This window comes from Dermacentor andersoni, chromosome 4 (assembly GCF_023375885.2).
Source record: "Dermacentor andersoni chromosome 4, qqDerAnde1_hic_scaffold, whole genome shotgun sequence".
Classification (NCBI taxonomy): Eukaryota; Metazoa; Arthropoda; class Arachnida; order Ixodida; family Ixodidae; genus Dermacentor; species Dermacentor andersoni.
In genome coordinates, this window is record NC_092817.1 from 147,797,671 (window position 1) to 147,814,745 (window position 17,075).

At 44.7% G+C, this 17,075-nt stretch overlaps 1 protein-coding gene and 1 pseudogene across 4 annotated transcripts in view; one reads left to right on the plus strand and one right to left on the minus strand.

The window, feature by feature from the left end:
• LOC126537746 (creatine transporter-like) overlaps positions 1-17,075 on the minus strand; it is a 113,313-nt gene that overhangs the window by 60,613 nt on the left and 35,625 nt on the right. For 2 of the 4 annotated variants that reach the window (XM_055074514.2, XM_055074513.1), the window contains exons 5-6: positions 6,433-6,536; positions 749-873 (exon numbers count right to left, since the gene is read on the minus strand). In XM_055074514.2, coding sequence (XP_054930489.1) covers positions 749-873; positions 6,433-6,536 — 229 coding nt within the window. Of the gene's footprint in view, positions 1-748; positions 874-6,432; positions 6,537-17,075 lie in introns of those variants that run through there. The other 2 variants (XM_055074515.1, XM_055074516.2) reach the window with 2 other exon arrangements.
• On the plus strand, positions 457-631 carry LOC126538010 (U2 spliceosomal RNA; annotated as a pseudogene).

Sequence of the window (17,075 nt, forward strand, 5' to 3'; positions counted from 1 at the left end):
TCGCGGGCTTCTTTCACGCTGGCAAAAACACTTTTATGTAACACGTATTCAGCAACATAAAGTTGTACCGGGTGTTTTTCATGTTGCTCTACAATTTTCTCATTGACACTTTTCATCTAACTATAATATTTGAGAAGTTGATTAATTAAGACTAATTACCTAATTAGGCGGTATGGAAAAAAAATTCGTTTATCTCCAAGCGACGTCAAACAACTTTATCTTGGTTCTGTCCAGCTACGTACATTCGCGTATTTTTATAGTCTGGCTAAAGTTAGCTGGCACACCCTGTATATATACATTAGCGTCGACGACGGGACCACCACCCCGAGGAGCCGGAGGTAACCAGACACGCTTGACGTTTCGACGAAACCGCCACCACGGGAGAGCGGAAGGAAAGGTGATACACAAGCGTTTGGAACGCCGACAAAGAGAGGACGGTGCGAACGTAGACGTGGCCTACACGGGTCAAAGTCTATTATCGGTGCTTATCAGCTGAGTATCTGATGCGGGTTGTATTTGGACCCAAGATATTAAACTTATTTTTGGTGGTAGGCGGAGCGCTTGATGCCTGCGTCACCTCCGCCGTGGGTCGGCCGGGTATTGAACCATCTTCGGCATCAGCGCACGTTTCTGGCCTACGGACATCGATCCGCTGGAAACTAGCCATATGTAGCTTCGCTGTAAAAATATTCGCTCTCCCCCTGAACACCCCCATATGAAAGAGAGGTGTATTGGTAGTTAGTCTTACCAGAGACGACAATGTCCTCGAGGTCAATGCCGTACAGGGTGGTGGCATGGCCGCTTAGTGACAACGCCACGCAGCCGGAGAGGAGGCTGAAGACGAAGTCACTTATGATGAGCTTCACGATGTTCCTGCGCGCATGAAAAACGAGATCCTTAAGCTCTATCACGTCAGTATTCCTATATAGCGAAACCAAAAGCCGAGGCACAGGCCTCAGCAGTTGTTTCGGCCGCTGTCGTCGTTTATGCACATGATGCAACATAGCCGCAAGACTCCTTCACTAAATTACCTGGCCAAGAAAGGGCCAGTTAACCTGAACGGTTACCTCCCTCGTTTGGACTAGTTATCCTATCATTACATGTCACCTTTCAACTTATAGCACACACACATATAAGTAAACAGTTTTACTTGCTTGACAATGGCTTTCATCATCCATTGGAACTGTAGAGGTGCGATACATAATTTAGGTGACATAAAAGACATAATGAATAAGCTCTCGCCAGTGGTATTTTGCCTTCAAGAAACAAACCTAGGGCCCAAGAACAGTCAAATCTTTAAAGGTTTTGCCGTTGTCCGAAGGGACCACGAACACTCTAGCCGCTTCTCAGGAGGAGTCGCCATAGTTGTTCAGGGCGGCACACCTACACGAAATGTTCTGTTGAATACCTCATTCGAGGCTGTCGCCGTCACCGTTCTATCGCATAAATCCATCACCATTTGTTTACTATACATCGCACCCCATACACATTTTAGTGCTAGACAACTGGAAAATCTAATACGCCAGTTGCCGAAGCCTTTTGCTTTAGTAGGAGATATTAATGTTCATTGTACTTTTTGGGGCAGTGTCAAAACTGACCAAGGAGGGCAACTCGTCGAAGACTTTATTCTGTCAAGTGACATCTGTCTTTTAAACTCAGGTGCACCGACCTACTTTTCACCGACTTGGTGCACTTTTAGTTGTTTAGATTAAGCTTTTTGCTCACCATTTCTTTTTAGTGATCTTAAATGGGAAGCTCTCGACACGTCATATGGTAGCAATCACTTACCCGCAGTCATCAAACTCCTATCATCACCACAAACCTTAGTAACTAGGCCACGCCGGTGAAAATTACAGGCCGGTTTTTATGGAAAATGCGAAACTGAAAGTTATCTTTTTTCCAGAACTAAGCATTAACGAAGTTAACAAAAAAATCCCTTAGGTTATAATATCAGCGGCAGGAAAGGCAATACCCCAGAAATGCGGTATTGTGGACAAGAACCTAATTCCTGATGGACAAACGAGCATACTGAAGCGAAAAAAGAACAAAATAAGGCCTGGGGAATTCTACGGAGGTATCCTAGCTATAGCAACCTTTTAAATTTCAGACAGGTCAGAGCCAAAGCACAATTTATTCGAAGAAAGGCAGAAAAATCGTCATGGCAAAAACATATATCTTCAGTCAATAGTACAGTCGCATTAAAACGAATGTGGGACCAGGTGAGGAAATTTAAAGGCGAGTACTCATCATACACAATATCACTACTTACATGTCAAGGCACACAAACAACACTAAAAGATCAGGCCAACTTATTAGGCGAGCACTTTAACAGCGTTTCCCGCTCGGCGAACTACTCACATAAATCCTTAAAATATAAAGAGTCGGCGGAGAAACAGAGATTGCCCCACCACTGCGGCTTCAAATGAACTTTATAACAACCACGTCACAGTTCAGGAATTGAACAGGGTTCTTTCTGCCGGTAAAAAAACGGCGACAGGCCTTGACCATGTCCATTACACAATGCTGGCACACCTATCTTAAGCATCGGTAGAGACACTTCCTAAATTTTTCAACAAGATATGGGAGTCTGGGGTAATGCCTACAGATTGAAAAAACGCGGTAGTAGTGCCTTTTCTAAAATCTGGTAAACCCGCAACATTCCCTAGTAGCCATAGACCCATTGCACTAACAAGTTGTCTAGTCAAATCCTATGAGAGCATTATAAACATAAGACTCACATTTATCGTTGAAACAAGGAGCCTAATAGACAAGCACCAGTGCAGATACAAAAAGGGCTGCTCCCCCACTGATCATCTCCGTGCGACTAGTACATGAAATACGTGACGCCTTTCTACACAAATAACACTGTCTCGTGGTTTTATTTGATTTAGAGAAGGCCTATGATACCACGTGGCGATATGGAATTTTGAGGCACCTGGCTGACCTAGGAATTCGCGGCAGAATGCTAAATCGTCTATACGATTTCATGTCAAATAGAACGTTTCAAGTACGTCTCGGCACAATACTTTCACGCACATTTACACAAGAAAATGGCGTTCCACAAGGTTTCATTCTGAGCACGACCTTCTTCATAGTAAAAATGAACTGTTAATAAGATCATCCCATCATCTGCTATGCACTCAATATATGTCGACGATTTACAAGTGGCTCGACGCGCCTCAAACTTACCCACCTGCGAAAGAGAGCTACAAATAACAATAAATAATCTTACACAATGGGCTGATAAAAATGGTTTCCGGTTTTCAACACACAAAACTGTTACAGTTCTCTTCTCCCAGAAGCGAGGTTTTCACTGTAGTCCATTTCTCACATTGTATGGTACAACGCTGCCGGTCAAAGAAGACTACAAATTTTTAGGCGTAACTTTTGACATAGAACTGAACTTCCCCGCCCACACTGACACAACTAAAATTAAAGCAAATACTAAATATCCTCAAGGTATTATCGCACAAGCACTGGGGGTCGGACCGAACATGTCTACTACGTATATACCGGTCCTTTGTACGTAGCATCCTCGACTACAGTAGTGTAGTTTATGGGGAAGCTAGGCAGTCATACATTAAACGACTTGGTCCAGTTCATAATCTCGGCCTACGACTGGCGAGAGGTGCCTACAGAACATCACATGTCCAAAGTTTATACGTTGACTGCAACGAGCCTTCCTTACAGCACAGCAGAGCTCTACTTACACTTTGCTATGTAGTGAGGATGCGGCCATCACCACAACATATATGCTACAACATCGTAACTCAGTGCAAATCACGGGTACACTACACAAATAAACCAAACATGATTCGGCCGCTTATCTTACGACACAAATAATACTGTCAGACAGGATGTTCCTCATGAAGTCCTGTAGGTTGCTGAAAGACCACCAAAATTGCCCCCGTGGAGCAATTTTACACAGCTATGTGACTGGACACTAACACATCTAAAGAAAAAATATATTCCGCAAGAAAACATAATACAAGAGTTCCGAGCTTTTCAAGAAAAATATAAACACTACACGGAATTTTACACTGATGGCTCTAAAACACAATACGTAGGTGTCGGGATCATAACGAAAAAGTGGGAAAATAGCATTCGGAAAAACAATTTTTCTTAAGTCTTTACCGCCGAAGTTAACGCAATATGGAGGGCAGTTAAGAATGTTACTACCGACAAACCGAAGAATGCTGTTATTTATACCGATTCATGAGTACCCTGAGAGCTGTAAACTTAAACTCCGCGTCTGAACCCCTGCTTGGCGATATCTTAAACATGGTCCTTAATAAGAAATACGGAGAACCATACGATTCTGCCAGGTCCCAAGCCATGTTGGAATACCAGGGAATGAAGCAACAGATAGAAGCGCATCCATGGCAGCGCAAAAAAGCATAACTCACATAACACTTCCATACAAAGACAGTACCCGAGTGATTCGTAAGGTCCTAGCATCAAAATGGTAACAAGAATGGAACTCGTGCATAAATAACAAGTTACATATGACTAAACCCCTGATTGGCAAGTGGAAATCATGCGGTCACCAAGAACGGTTATATGAGGTGGTGTTGTGTCGACTTCGAATTGGACACACGCTTCTAACACGCAATTTTCTATTTTGAAAAGAAAACCCACCAACTTGCTAGAAATGCAATGAATCGTTTACAGTAAACCACATTATTATGTCATGTCCCCATACTGAAACACAGAAGCGGGAACATTTCAGCAACTTGTATCACTTGCATATATCTTTACACTCTGCCTTATATTGGGCGATGAGCCGCTAGTGCCATTTACTGACTTGCCCGAGTTTTCAGATAAAACTGTGTTTACATAGACTTTAGGGTAACGCAGCTATTTTTGCCTTAACAATGGATCTTGTACTATCCTGTGACTGGCACAGCATAACCTCAGTCGCTTTTGCGACATTAAATTTCAATTATCTAACTAAATACAGAGAATTTAGCTACTCACTCAATGTATGCGTTTTTCTTTTCAGTAAAAGAAATGAATGTGCGCTGCCCTGATGGTTCTTTTTTGTTCATCCTCTAGTGAGATGAGATTCTTCCATATTCTGATTAAAAAAAATGGAGGACGTTTAAGCTTCGCCTTTAAGAGTGGAACGCAATAGCATTCAAATATCCCTGGCAGCTCCTCACGTTTACCGGAAACTGCAGGGTATGTAATCGCAATGTTTACCGGGAAACGCTCGCCGCGAACGCTTTGCACTAAGGCGGGCTTTCTGGTAGAAACGCGGCCTCTTGCGTGGGCAGCGATGCGCCGGAGGCGAGCGCCAACTAGAAGTGTTTCAAGCACACGGGCTCTGCGGACTCCGAGATGTTCACAGGCCGGCGCGCACAAATGGCGAACGCCGTGGCCGGTCCATGAAAGGCAGAAACGCTGGAAAGGGCGTTTTTTGAGTTCTGGTGAACAAAGTTATGTTTTCTCGTATATTCACATTACAATCCGACGCTATCATGTCTGTAGGTTGCGTGTAAGTCGTATTGTACAATTTTCTACGTATTTTAGCTTGAGAAATACAATTACTTCAGTAACTTTCTTGCACCACATGGAGGGCGTGGGTGTGGGTGGTTCGAAAAATTTTTTTGTCGAAACGACGTCCGACGTTGGCCGCCGGATTTTCTGCAACATGGGGCCGTTATCGCTTTCGCGTTAAAACACAGAAGTAGGGCTCCTGATCTCGTAGATGAAGAATAAGCATTCATTTACCTACGTGAATCGCGAACTACCTTTTTGGAACTTCGTCCAAGAGAAATAGGTACCGAATTCACAAATCTTTTTGTTCGTTTTCGCCATTGACCAGCTGCCTTCGCAAGCTATAATAGTATGTCCAACGTCTAGAGCGGCTCAAGTCCACTCTCATTACCCATTTGAGCATAAGAACATTTAGCGCCCTGCGTCCACCTGTAAATCATCCGCAGTTTTATAAATAATAAAACAAATATTACTTCACCTCCCGAGAGTGTTTCACATATGTAAAGCTTTTGTTATGTGGTGGTACAGAATGCGGGCATGGGATTTCTGCAACACGGGGCCCTGATTGATGTGTAAATGCTATTGAATATGTAGTATTGTTATGCAATTGCTATTATAAAAAGATTGCAATAGGAAGAACTGTTCTTGGTGAATTTTTGCTCTCAACTGAAAGTGCGTGTTTGTTTCTCCAGCCTGGTTATTCGTTATCTCTCTCTCTTTCTCTCTTTAAATATTCAATGACGCTTGTGCGTACAATCATGCTTACAATTATGCCGCAGTTATTTATTATGCGATTATGAAAGCTTGATCTGGGATTTCTGGCTGGTTTTGTAAAACATTTTCTCTAGGACGGTAACGTCGTGCGAAGCTGCAGTTGCACGACCCAAGTGAACGTAGAAATTAATTACGCGCCAACTTAAGCAACAGGCTTACGGCGACAACGGCCATGCGAAGGGTTTGTAGCTCGCATAGCAGGTGACTAATCCAATCCCAAGGCCCGTGCTGTACAGTAGCTGCTGCGTCGCACTCCTCCACGTCTGTCGAAAAAGGAAGAAGGGAAAAAATTACTCTCCATGACAAACAAGAGTGCGTTCCAGAACTAGCAAGTTTTTAGACCGTCTACGTCAACAGCTAAGGAGGCAGCTACGAGATCAAGCAATGAAACGCATCTGGAACCATGTCTAAACATATCTGCGACATGGCGCTGCTTTGTGTCCAACACGAACAAGCTAAAGAAAAGAAAGCATATATTCCAGACGTATTTGAAAACGTTGAATATGCGAACTTATAAAAAGCCCAACACCGCTTACAATAGGCTCATTAGAAAGCGTGACTGCATTTTACTGTGCGCAGACGACCTTCCTGTCAAGTTTCGATAACGTCTGGCCAGCCGCCATCTTGCCTGTACACCAAACTATAGCCAGCACCATTTATGACTTCGATGCTGTTTTTAAGATCTTTTTTGTCACTTCTTCAGGATTAGAACTCGGCTTAAGATTGCCGTTGTCCACTGGCTGTATATTTAGCTGTCAACGACGAGTATTGGAAGATGCCTAACTCGCATCACGACGAAAGTGCTTGTAGGAAATGTGTCTTGGAATGCTCTGAAGCCTGCACAAGTACCATGTGTATCAATTGAAATACGACAAAATATTGTTGATTGAAACACTTGACAAGTGTAGTTGTGGAATTTACAGTGTGCCGCGCAATCGTACTTTAGCCTGTTCCGAAGCATGGGGTTAGCCCGAAGTGTACGTTTTGGAGTCTGAATCAGGCCACTTTTAAAAACACAGATGAACGTAAAAGCGGAACAGCCCAATGAAGTACTTTCGAAAGCGTTCGCGTTTGAATTTATGTTGCCATTATAATTACAATCCAAGAGGCGTAAACTGGAGGGGCCTTCCACAGAATGCAGTGGCTGTGGTTTTCTTACTTGAATTACGGGCGAAGGAGGACACGTCTAATACCATGGTCAATTCGAATTAAAAAAATGTAAAGCGGAGCATGAAAACGTAAATTACACTGAATGGTATGGCCACATATATGTAGGCTAGTATTAGATTATCTACAAAATACTGCACGACATTATTCTGTGACCGGAGCAGCAGTGGCAGCCATGTATTTACCAATAAAATGTACTGCATATGTGAACAAGGCACATATAATATGGACATGATGAAATAACATAAAATAACTCATGGTAAAGTAACGAATTAGATGTATACGCTAGCAGTTCAACATATGTGCAGGTCAAAAAAGGTTCTGCATTGATTACTCTACGTTTTGCGATCAAAATATGTTACGCGGTAAGTTACCCTAATCAAATCTGTTATACTTAAGAGAAACAAAACGAGTACTTTTATTAATTTGTGCGAGCGACTACTGACAACAAACAACTCAAATTATGAAGGCGGATATTTCTAGCTGATAACGTTTGCAGATAATAACCGTCGTACCTAGAAGGTGGTTCCGTATGAGAATATGAAGCGAAACAATTGTGAGACAAAGGTAATATACCCACTGTAAGCTCAACATAGGAATTGCTTCAATACAAACCGACACAATTGTCCCGTTCTTTTTGTACAGCTTAGTCGAAACGGAATGAAGAACAGCATGAATAATAACAAGATAAAAAAAACCAAAAGACGCCGACCACGGTGAAATCATTAAAACCTTAACGGAACCCTTAATCAAATAGCCTTGTTAGGTAGTAAACAATGCTCCTATTTGAGATGCCAGGGCGGAACGTAAAGTTTTTATTAATTTCTTCCCCTTCGTCAGCGTCTGTCCTGTTTGTTATCATGATTCATATTGCCTAGATGACACTTCGTTAGACTCGTCAGATTCCGTCAATAACATAATTTCAGACAAACAGAAACATCACGGCCTTCACGTGAAGTTTAAGACAGCAGAAAGGGCATGAAAATTTCTGTTAGACTTCGTTTGCAGTGTTACAGGAACATTTCAGACTATGTGTACAGCACGTAACCTGGGGTCACTTCTTCATTAACAAGGAAACAATGAACGTTGAAAACGCAGTTCAGCAGCACCAAGTAACGGTCTGTAACGACCCACAATTGAACGCAAGTCCGCAACAGTGTTAACCGGCACACGAGCCTGCCCCTCACTCTTTCCTTGCGCATCAATAAGCTTGAATCATACGATTGGACGAAAGTCTTGGTGGTGACCATTACATAATTCAAGCAGCTGTGCACCATAAAACCGATCCCTTACGCACGGCACGAGCGAATGTCCCGGTCTGAGTCGCCTTCCCGCTTTCTGCAAATAAGACCATTCCAGCGATCTCGAGGACTTGGAAGAGTGGAAAAAGCTGGTCACCAGGACAATCTAGAAACACACGAAGACGGTGTAACCCAACATGGACAAGCACGCCGTCGAACCTCATTTACTCCATCTGTGGGCGGCCCGTCGCTGTTTGTTCAAAAAATGGAGGAGACAGAAACATAAACGGAAGCTCAAGCTCCACATTGCACAGCTGATACAACAAGCTTGAGAGTACGCCAAGCAACTGGACAGGCAGAGCTGGAATATACTCTGAGAAAGCCTTGATTGGATGCTCAGGAAACGCCGCACGTAGATACTGTTTGTGGTGCTGCTTTCCACGGCAAAAACGCGGCCGACAACGAGAAAGACCATCACTCAACTCGTTCACCAGCACCAGGGCGCAGAAAAAGATACTCAACACCGTCGAGGAAACGTTCGTAAGAAATCCGCGTCAGAACAGTAAGACTATGCACCCGTATTACTCGGGCACGCCAAAACACGAACTCAATCAGCCTTTCAGTGGCAGCCTTCAGCCAGCTGTCCAGGAACACGGTCCCGGTTGGGGACAAGATCACTGAAAAAACACTACGCAACTTAGACGACAAAGCAATAAGCTGCTTCCTCGTACACATCAACGAAATCCCAAACATGGGCCACATCCCATGTCCATGGTCCCAAAAGCAAACATGCCACTGGACATTCAAGACCCCTGCCCCATCTCCTTCACTTAGCGCATGGGCATGTTCTTCGAACGCACGGTACGGAAAATACTCTCCCCCTACCTGAAAAAAAAAAAGACCACTAGCCCATCGCTATGTAGGGAACGAAAGTACAGCTTGCTACGCAGCGGAACATCCTACCACTGAAGCAACACGTCTTAGAGAACCTCTGCACCCACAGTAGAAGCATGATCCCTGCCGTTGACGTCAGAATAGCATTTCACAACGCATCTCACTCAGCAATCCTTACCAGCCTCCAAACAGCCAACTGCAGCCTGAAGATCTACAACTACGTGTGTAACTTCCTCACAAGTAGCACGGCCACAGTCAGCCGCCTCTGCCCAGTCCACACGAAGATCGACGTACCGTAGAAGGGAACGCCCCAAGGTTCTGTGATCTCCCCCTGCTTCTTAGTGTCGCCATGCGGGGTCTACTACCAATCCTAGAAAGCACAGCAGGTATCAGGCACGCCCTATACGCCCATGACCTGACCATATGGACGAGGACGGATTCATCTGGAAAACAGGAGAACGTGATTCAAGGGGCCTGAATAGGACTGAACACTACTTCCACGAAAGGGGCCTATCCTGCTCTCCGGAAAGATCGGAACTTCTCGTCTTCCCCCAACGAATGCGAGGCAGATCTCCTCAAGCAACGCCAGATCCCGAAGTCACGCTAAACGGAGTGACGATCAATAGCGTGCTCACTCTCCGCATCCTCAGACTACTCCCTGCAGAGTGACGGAGCCAAAGCCTATCAACAATTCAAACTTCGAGACCATCACGCAAGTCATGCACGTGGTGAAGAGAGTGGCCAACCGACGACATGGCCTCAAGGAACACGACACGCTCCGCCTCACGCACGCACTCGTTATCAGCCGGGTTATGTGCGGTACACCTTTTCTCAGCTTAAAGAACTACGAGAGAGAAAAGTCGAAAACCCTATTACGCAAGACTCACAAGCCTCTATCCACCAAGTTTACGGAGAAAGTCCTCAACTTGGGCGTACACAAGAAATGGCAGGAACTTTCATTCCGAAGCGCAACGCACCAGTCAATTAGAACGGCAGAAACTGAGCGGCTGAAGCAGCTGATCAACTGAAAGAAGGGGAGGCGAGGCAAAACGCGGAATTTGTGACAGCTGGCCTTGAATGTCTTTCTGATAGTTCAGCGTTATGTGCGCAGTTTTATATTTTCTGCTTGAATTATCAACGTGGCAACGAATTCTTCCGTCTCAATTTTACCCTTTGTAGTTAAGTCTGAGTAAAGATAATGCTCGCTTGAAGATTTGTGGTGGGCTAGCTTACTTTCACTGTAGACTCATTCGTTTCCGACCTAATTATTGTTCTGCCCTGAAGATCCGTGGCCGTAACACTGTTTAACAAATGCAATGACAATGTACGAAGTTGAGTAAAAAAAAATAATGCATATTTTGAAACCGCAACACCTGCAGGCCTCATTGTCTCATAAACACTTTTCGGGATACGTTGCCAATCCCCTTCCAGCTATGCAGGTTTGCTTATTTTGTGCAAAGAAACGGCAAACTGTACCAATATTTCTTTGGTGGAACTGGTTATAAACCAATTGCAAGGCATAATTCTAACAATGAGTTTTAGTAGTAGTTTTTTACTATGCGCAAACTTGCACGGAATGAGAGTTTTGCTTGCTGCTCCAAAGTACATTGCTGTTATTTCCTTTGCAGATGTGGCACCTACCTACCTATGGCGATCAGCCAAGGAACGGAAGGTTTTCAAGAAGGACTAGACGCAGTTTAGAAGTATCTTTATGCGAACGTCGTGCGTATTTTTCTTTTCCTTTTGCCCCGCGTGTCAAGCGAGCACAAGTCCTTCCCGCAACACTGCGGCGCGTGCAACCTGCACAACTACAAGGGCGTAGAAACCGGCACGCGTAAGTTGAAGACGGCAGATGGGTCAGTTTACTTCGATAGAATCTTCTCAAAGGACCGCTAATTGTACAATCTTCTAATAATCACCCTTTAAATAGCACCTAAGCAGATGATGCATGCACCTGATATTTAGCGGATGTCACTTAGGTCCCAGACCACCAATGAGTTTTTTCCGCAGACCCCGAGTGGCCGTGGTCACCGCCCAATTTCGCATGTCATGCCGAGGAGCCGCTCTGGCTCCAAGTGTTCTCGATCATGCATCACATTTGGCGAAAGGTAATATCGACGTTTTTTGTTGTGAGTTTCAGGATCGAAAACTCCTATTTTGCGAGCCTTTCATGACTGATCCACTCGTATTTCAAATGAAAAATTTCGCATCTAGGCTACTGTATTTCACCTACACTAAGTGAAACAAGGCTAATAAAATCGTTCGAAATTTTCTTGCACTTGGCATTTGGACAGTAACAATGCTGCTAAATGTTTTAACGACACCAGTTCTCATTTGTTTAAAAGGAAGTATCCATTTTATTGTGGTGCCATGCCATTTCTTGCACGGATCTTTTAGCGCAGATTCTCCATGAATACAAACAAATTTTCTGTCGGCAAGAATGTTTGAATTCATGCTTGAAGGAACACGCATTTGTCAGAGAGGAAAAAGGAGCTTCCTAACTGTTTGAACAAGAACAGATGCTGCATCGCCCATACGCATGAACGTGTATAGTATTCTGTGTGTGTAAAAGTTAGTTAATTGGGTTTAATGGCAAAAACGCGACTTAGCCTAAGCTGGGCCATGTGTATAAAAGATAGACAATTATGTTAAGAGGAAATCCACCTGTTTTCTGATACATGCATAAAACGATTTCCAAGGAAATAGTGTTTGCCACGGCAGATTAGGGGCGATGGCGTTACATGAGCTGCTGAGTGCTACGGCGTAGGTTCGTTCCCGGTTTGGCCGTCCAGCATTTCGGCTAGGGCGAAATGCAAAAACTCTTTCGTATACCGAGATCTAGGTGTACATAGAGGAAACCCGGGTGCTAAAGATTATTTCAGAGCTTACCAATGCAACTCTGTGAAAAAGACAGCCACTCAGAAAGGAATATTGAAGACTGTGTGGTACATTGGTGAACTGGGCTCAGTTGAATGTGCTTCGATCGGAAACGTTTTCAAGTATTACCCCAGGAGGGGTTAGCAAAAGAAACCTGGAAGGGTGAAGCGGTATGAGCCTTCGAATAGAAGATGAAGCGCGGGAACCGGGGGGGACAGCGGAAGAGAAGAGAGAAGTGAGAAATAAATGTAGACGAGATGGACGCCAGTTCCACAGCAATGCTTTACGTCTACTGTGTCCTTTAACTAGGAACGCTACACGTCTTTGTATAGTTATGTCTTTGTACACGCATCCACAAGTGTATCCCTGCCAACGACGATGCAAGGTGATCCTCACTATCGTCTTTAAACAAAATCCGGGGATTTTGCGCGTCAAAATCCCCGGACGATAGTGAGGATCACCTTGCATCGTCGTTGGCAGGGATACACTTGTGGATGCGTGTACAAAGACATAACTATACAAAGACGTGTAGCGTTCCTAGTTAAAGGACACAGTAGACGTAAAGCATTGCTGTGGAACTGGCGTCCATCTCGTCTACATTTATTTCTCACTTCTCTCTTCTCTTCCGCTGTCCCCCCGGTTCCCGCGCTTCTTCATCTTCTATTCGAAGGTTCATACCGCTTCACCCTTCCAGGTTTCTTTTGCTAACCCCTCCTGGGAAATACTTGAAAACGTTTCCAATCGAAGCACATTCAACCGAGCCCCGTTCACCAATGTACCACACAGTCTTCAATATTCCTTTCTGAGTGGCTGTCTTTTTCACAGAGTAAGGACCATAAAATTTGGCACTGGATTCTCTTACTCCTTTCCTAACTAGAATGAGGTCAGCGACTTGAATGTCTGGGATATCTGAGCAATGTCTCTTGTCAAAATTCTTTTTTCATTCGTTTACGGTACCTCTCCTCCTGTGATTTTTGTTTCCTCTTCTCGACGATCTTGAGATTTTCTAACAGCCCCAGTTCACGGTCCGCTTGAAGAATAGGGGTCTCTCCTGAAGAAGCGAAGTGCGGGCTGCATCTCAAGCCACTGGTGTAGGAGCGATTGTGGTGTCTTACAGCTGCTTCTAAAGAGCATTTCCACTCACCAGGGAAACTATCGTACATCCTGATGTATTGTTTCACATCTCGTATAGCCCGCTCTGCAAGCCCATTCGCCGCGGGATGGTATGGCGCACATAATTTGATTCATATATTGTGGTCTCGAGCCCATCTTGCTAGTTTTTCACTCTTGAACGCTGGACCGTTGTCACATACGATCTTCCTGGTTGTCCTAAACATATCCCTGTTGGAGGAGGGCGATGACACTATTCGCATCTTCTTTTCCTGCCCGTGCCGCGACCATCCTGGTGCACTCACCCATGGCCAGAAAAAAAGCTTGCGTTTTTCGGACTCCTTCTCGTTTCTTACTTAGCTCGGCAAAATCCAGGTGTATAACTTCAAAAGACACGTTCGAGTGGCAAGGTATTATCATGGCGTCCGAAGGCTGCTTATATTTCACTTTGTTGACTTGACAAATGTGGCATGAACGAACGTATTGATTGACGTCTTCTTTCATGTGAGGCCACGTAAATCTCTTGACTAGTTTGTTGTAGGTGCGCCAAAATCCGTCGTGTCCTCCAGATTCTGGGCTATCGTGATACAAATAAAGCACCCTGGGAACCAGCGTTGGCGGGAGTTGATAGCGACCTGCCATAAAAATTAATTGTTCAGTGCCTTCCCACAATTTTACTTCATTGATTTCTTCCGATTGTTCTTTCTTGGCCTGTATCATTAGTATAGACAATGCATCTGCATCAGTCAAAAGTGGTCCAGGTCTGTGGGAGATGGTGAAATCAACATGCTTCAAGTAGTTCACCCATCTGACGATACGCCCCCTTAGGTTGGGTCATATTCAAGAGATGAGTGAGTGCCTGGTGATCTGTGAACAAAGTAAACTTCGCACCTTCTAGGTACGTACGGAAGTACTTAATTGCTTTAAGGACAGCAAGAGCTTCCTTTTCAGTAGTGGTGTAGTTGACTTCAGGTGGCTTGAGGGTGTAGCTATAGTAGCCTACTACATGTCGCTTTTCTCGGCCGGATGCTTCTGGACATTTCTGGTACAAGACTGCACCTGTTCCATAATGTGAGGCGTCGGTATTCAGTTCAAAGGGTAAAGTGAAATCTGGTATGCGTAGAATAGGGTCAACAGAGATTCTGTGCACCAGATCACGGTAGACTCTCTCACATTCCTCATCCCACTCAAATGGAACTTCTTTCTGCGTTAGGCGCGTGAGGCATCTTGTTTTTATAGCAAAGTCTTTTATGAAAGGTCTGAAATGTCCTGTTAATCCCCAAAACACACGCAATGAGTGGACGTAATATGGTTTCACCAGTTGGGATATTCTCTCGACGGACTCTTGTTTCGGGCTTTTGGTAGTCCCATCAAATACTCTTCCAAAACACAACTTTTCTTTGAAAGAATGCACTTCTCTTAAAATTAACCTTGAGTTGTGCTAAGCTCAAGGCATTTAATACCTGAGAAAGGTGTTCCTGATGTTAAGCCTCTGTTTTGGAGAAGACGATAATATCGTCTATGTACACGTTACAAAAGACACCTAGAAAAGGCTTCAGGACTTCATTCATAATCTTCTGGAACCATGCTGGCGAGTTTTTCCAGCCGAAAGGAAGCCGGTTATACTCGTACAGATCGAAGGGCGTGATAAAAGCAGTGTACATTTTTGTTTCTTCGGTTAGCGGGATCTGCCAGAAACCTTTGCACAAGTCAATGCGTGAAAAACTCCGGCAACCACCTGTCTCATCTATAATCGTGTCTATCTTCGGCATGGGAAATGGTATAAGCTCTGTCTGGCGATTGAGAACCCTGTAATCTGTGCACAGTCTGAAAGTTCCATCTTCCTTCGGCGCAATAGTTATGGGAGAAGCGAAGGGTGACACCGAAGGCCGGATTATATCGGCGTCTAGCATCTCCTGCAATTCTTTCTTCAACCATATCTTGCGCTCTCTTGACATGTTATAATGTGATTTTTGGATGACGGTCTTGTCAAGGCACCTTGTTCGACTTCATCGCTTGTGGATAGCTTCCTATGCATACCAGTACAGGGTAGGTCGTTGCAATATCCTCCGCGCGCTTGACAATTCGCAGGTTATCTTTTCTATCTTGCTGTGTCTCTTCCCTTGATAGTCCTTCCACTAAAACTGCATCGTTCCAGTATACGTTGATGTTTAGTTTCTTTATATCTGGTCTGGATAGCAGAAAGTCGTACGTCACCCCCGTTATCACCAGTACTTCACTCTCTATTTCATGACCTTGGAACTCGATGTTTACTGAGGCCCACTGATTATGCATTGTCACTTTTCCATCGTACCCTTGCACCCGTAGTACTCTTCCACTATGCAGGTGACTTGAATCTACCAGCTTGGCATTTATTATAGACACAGAAGCACCGCTGTCAACCAAAGCCATCATATGTCTATTTCCCACTTTGACAGGAATGTGAAGTAGGCTAGAGCAAGTTAAATAAACAGTCTCAGTTGTGGTCATCGGGTCGGACTGATCACCCTTGTTTATTAGTTTTTTGTCGTCGGAGACTCTTCAACGTCTGAAAGTAGGGGGACAGGGTCGTTGTCGACGTTATTCACTCGACCTCTGGGAGCACGCCAACCCACGTTCTCTTTACTGCCTGCAAGGCGGCTCGGTTCTCGCGGATTACGGCTTGACCAATCCGCACCGGTCCGTCTGAAGCGACTGCTTGAGCCAGCGGCTATATTTGCTTCTGAAGTAGATGGTATGTCGTGAAGGCGCTCCAGGAACCCGTCTATAGTTTTAGGTGATCGTGCTTGCACTAGCTTCAGGACTTCCGCGGGCAATCCGTGCAATATTAGAGCTACTATGGCAGAAGGAGGAAGCATAGGCTCGGCCAGCTTTAAAAGGCGGCGTTCTTCAAAGAAATACTCGACGGTGGAGCTCTGCTTGAATTTGAAATTAAGCGCGGCGTCCCATCTTTGCACTGGGTTGCTTCGGAATGTCAAGAATATTTCCTTCCACTGGTTCCAAGAGCTGCCAACATCTTCAATAATCTTCAGATCGTACCACTTCCATGCAACACCTCTTAAATAACTACGCATGTTGGTAATCTTGTCCTCATTAGAGTGCCATTTATTCTTCCCAGCGGCATATTCATAGAATTCAAGCCAACTTTCTGGGCTTGAAGACATGCCGTCGAACGCATCGGTTTCTACCAAAATTAGTCGCGGGCTTCTCAGCGTTTAGAGAGCTTATAAGTGCCGTCACCAGTTGGTTTTGTTGCGCCATCTGTTCTTGTTGTAGCTGAAGAGCTTTCAAAACGAGGCGCACCTCTTCTGTCGAAGACCGTGATCCAGAGTCCTTTCGACGCATCGGTTGAAGAACTAATTCGTCGAAGATCGCTAGACGCAAGTTCACTTTCACCGCACCCTTCCGACGTAGTTCAGCAATGTCTATGGAAGCCTTCTCTAAAACCAGGTTCACGAGTTCTGCCGAGTTGAGTTCGCGAGGTAGTTCCACCGCTGGTTCGTCTTGAGCTTG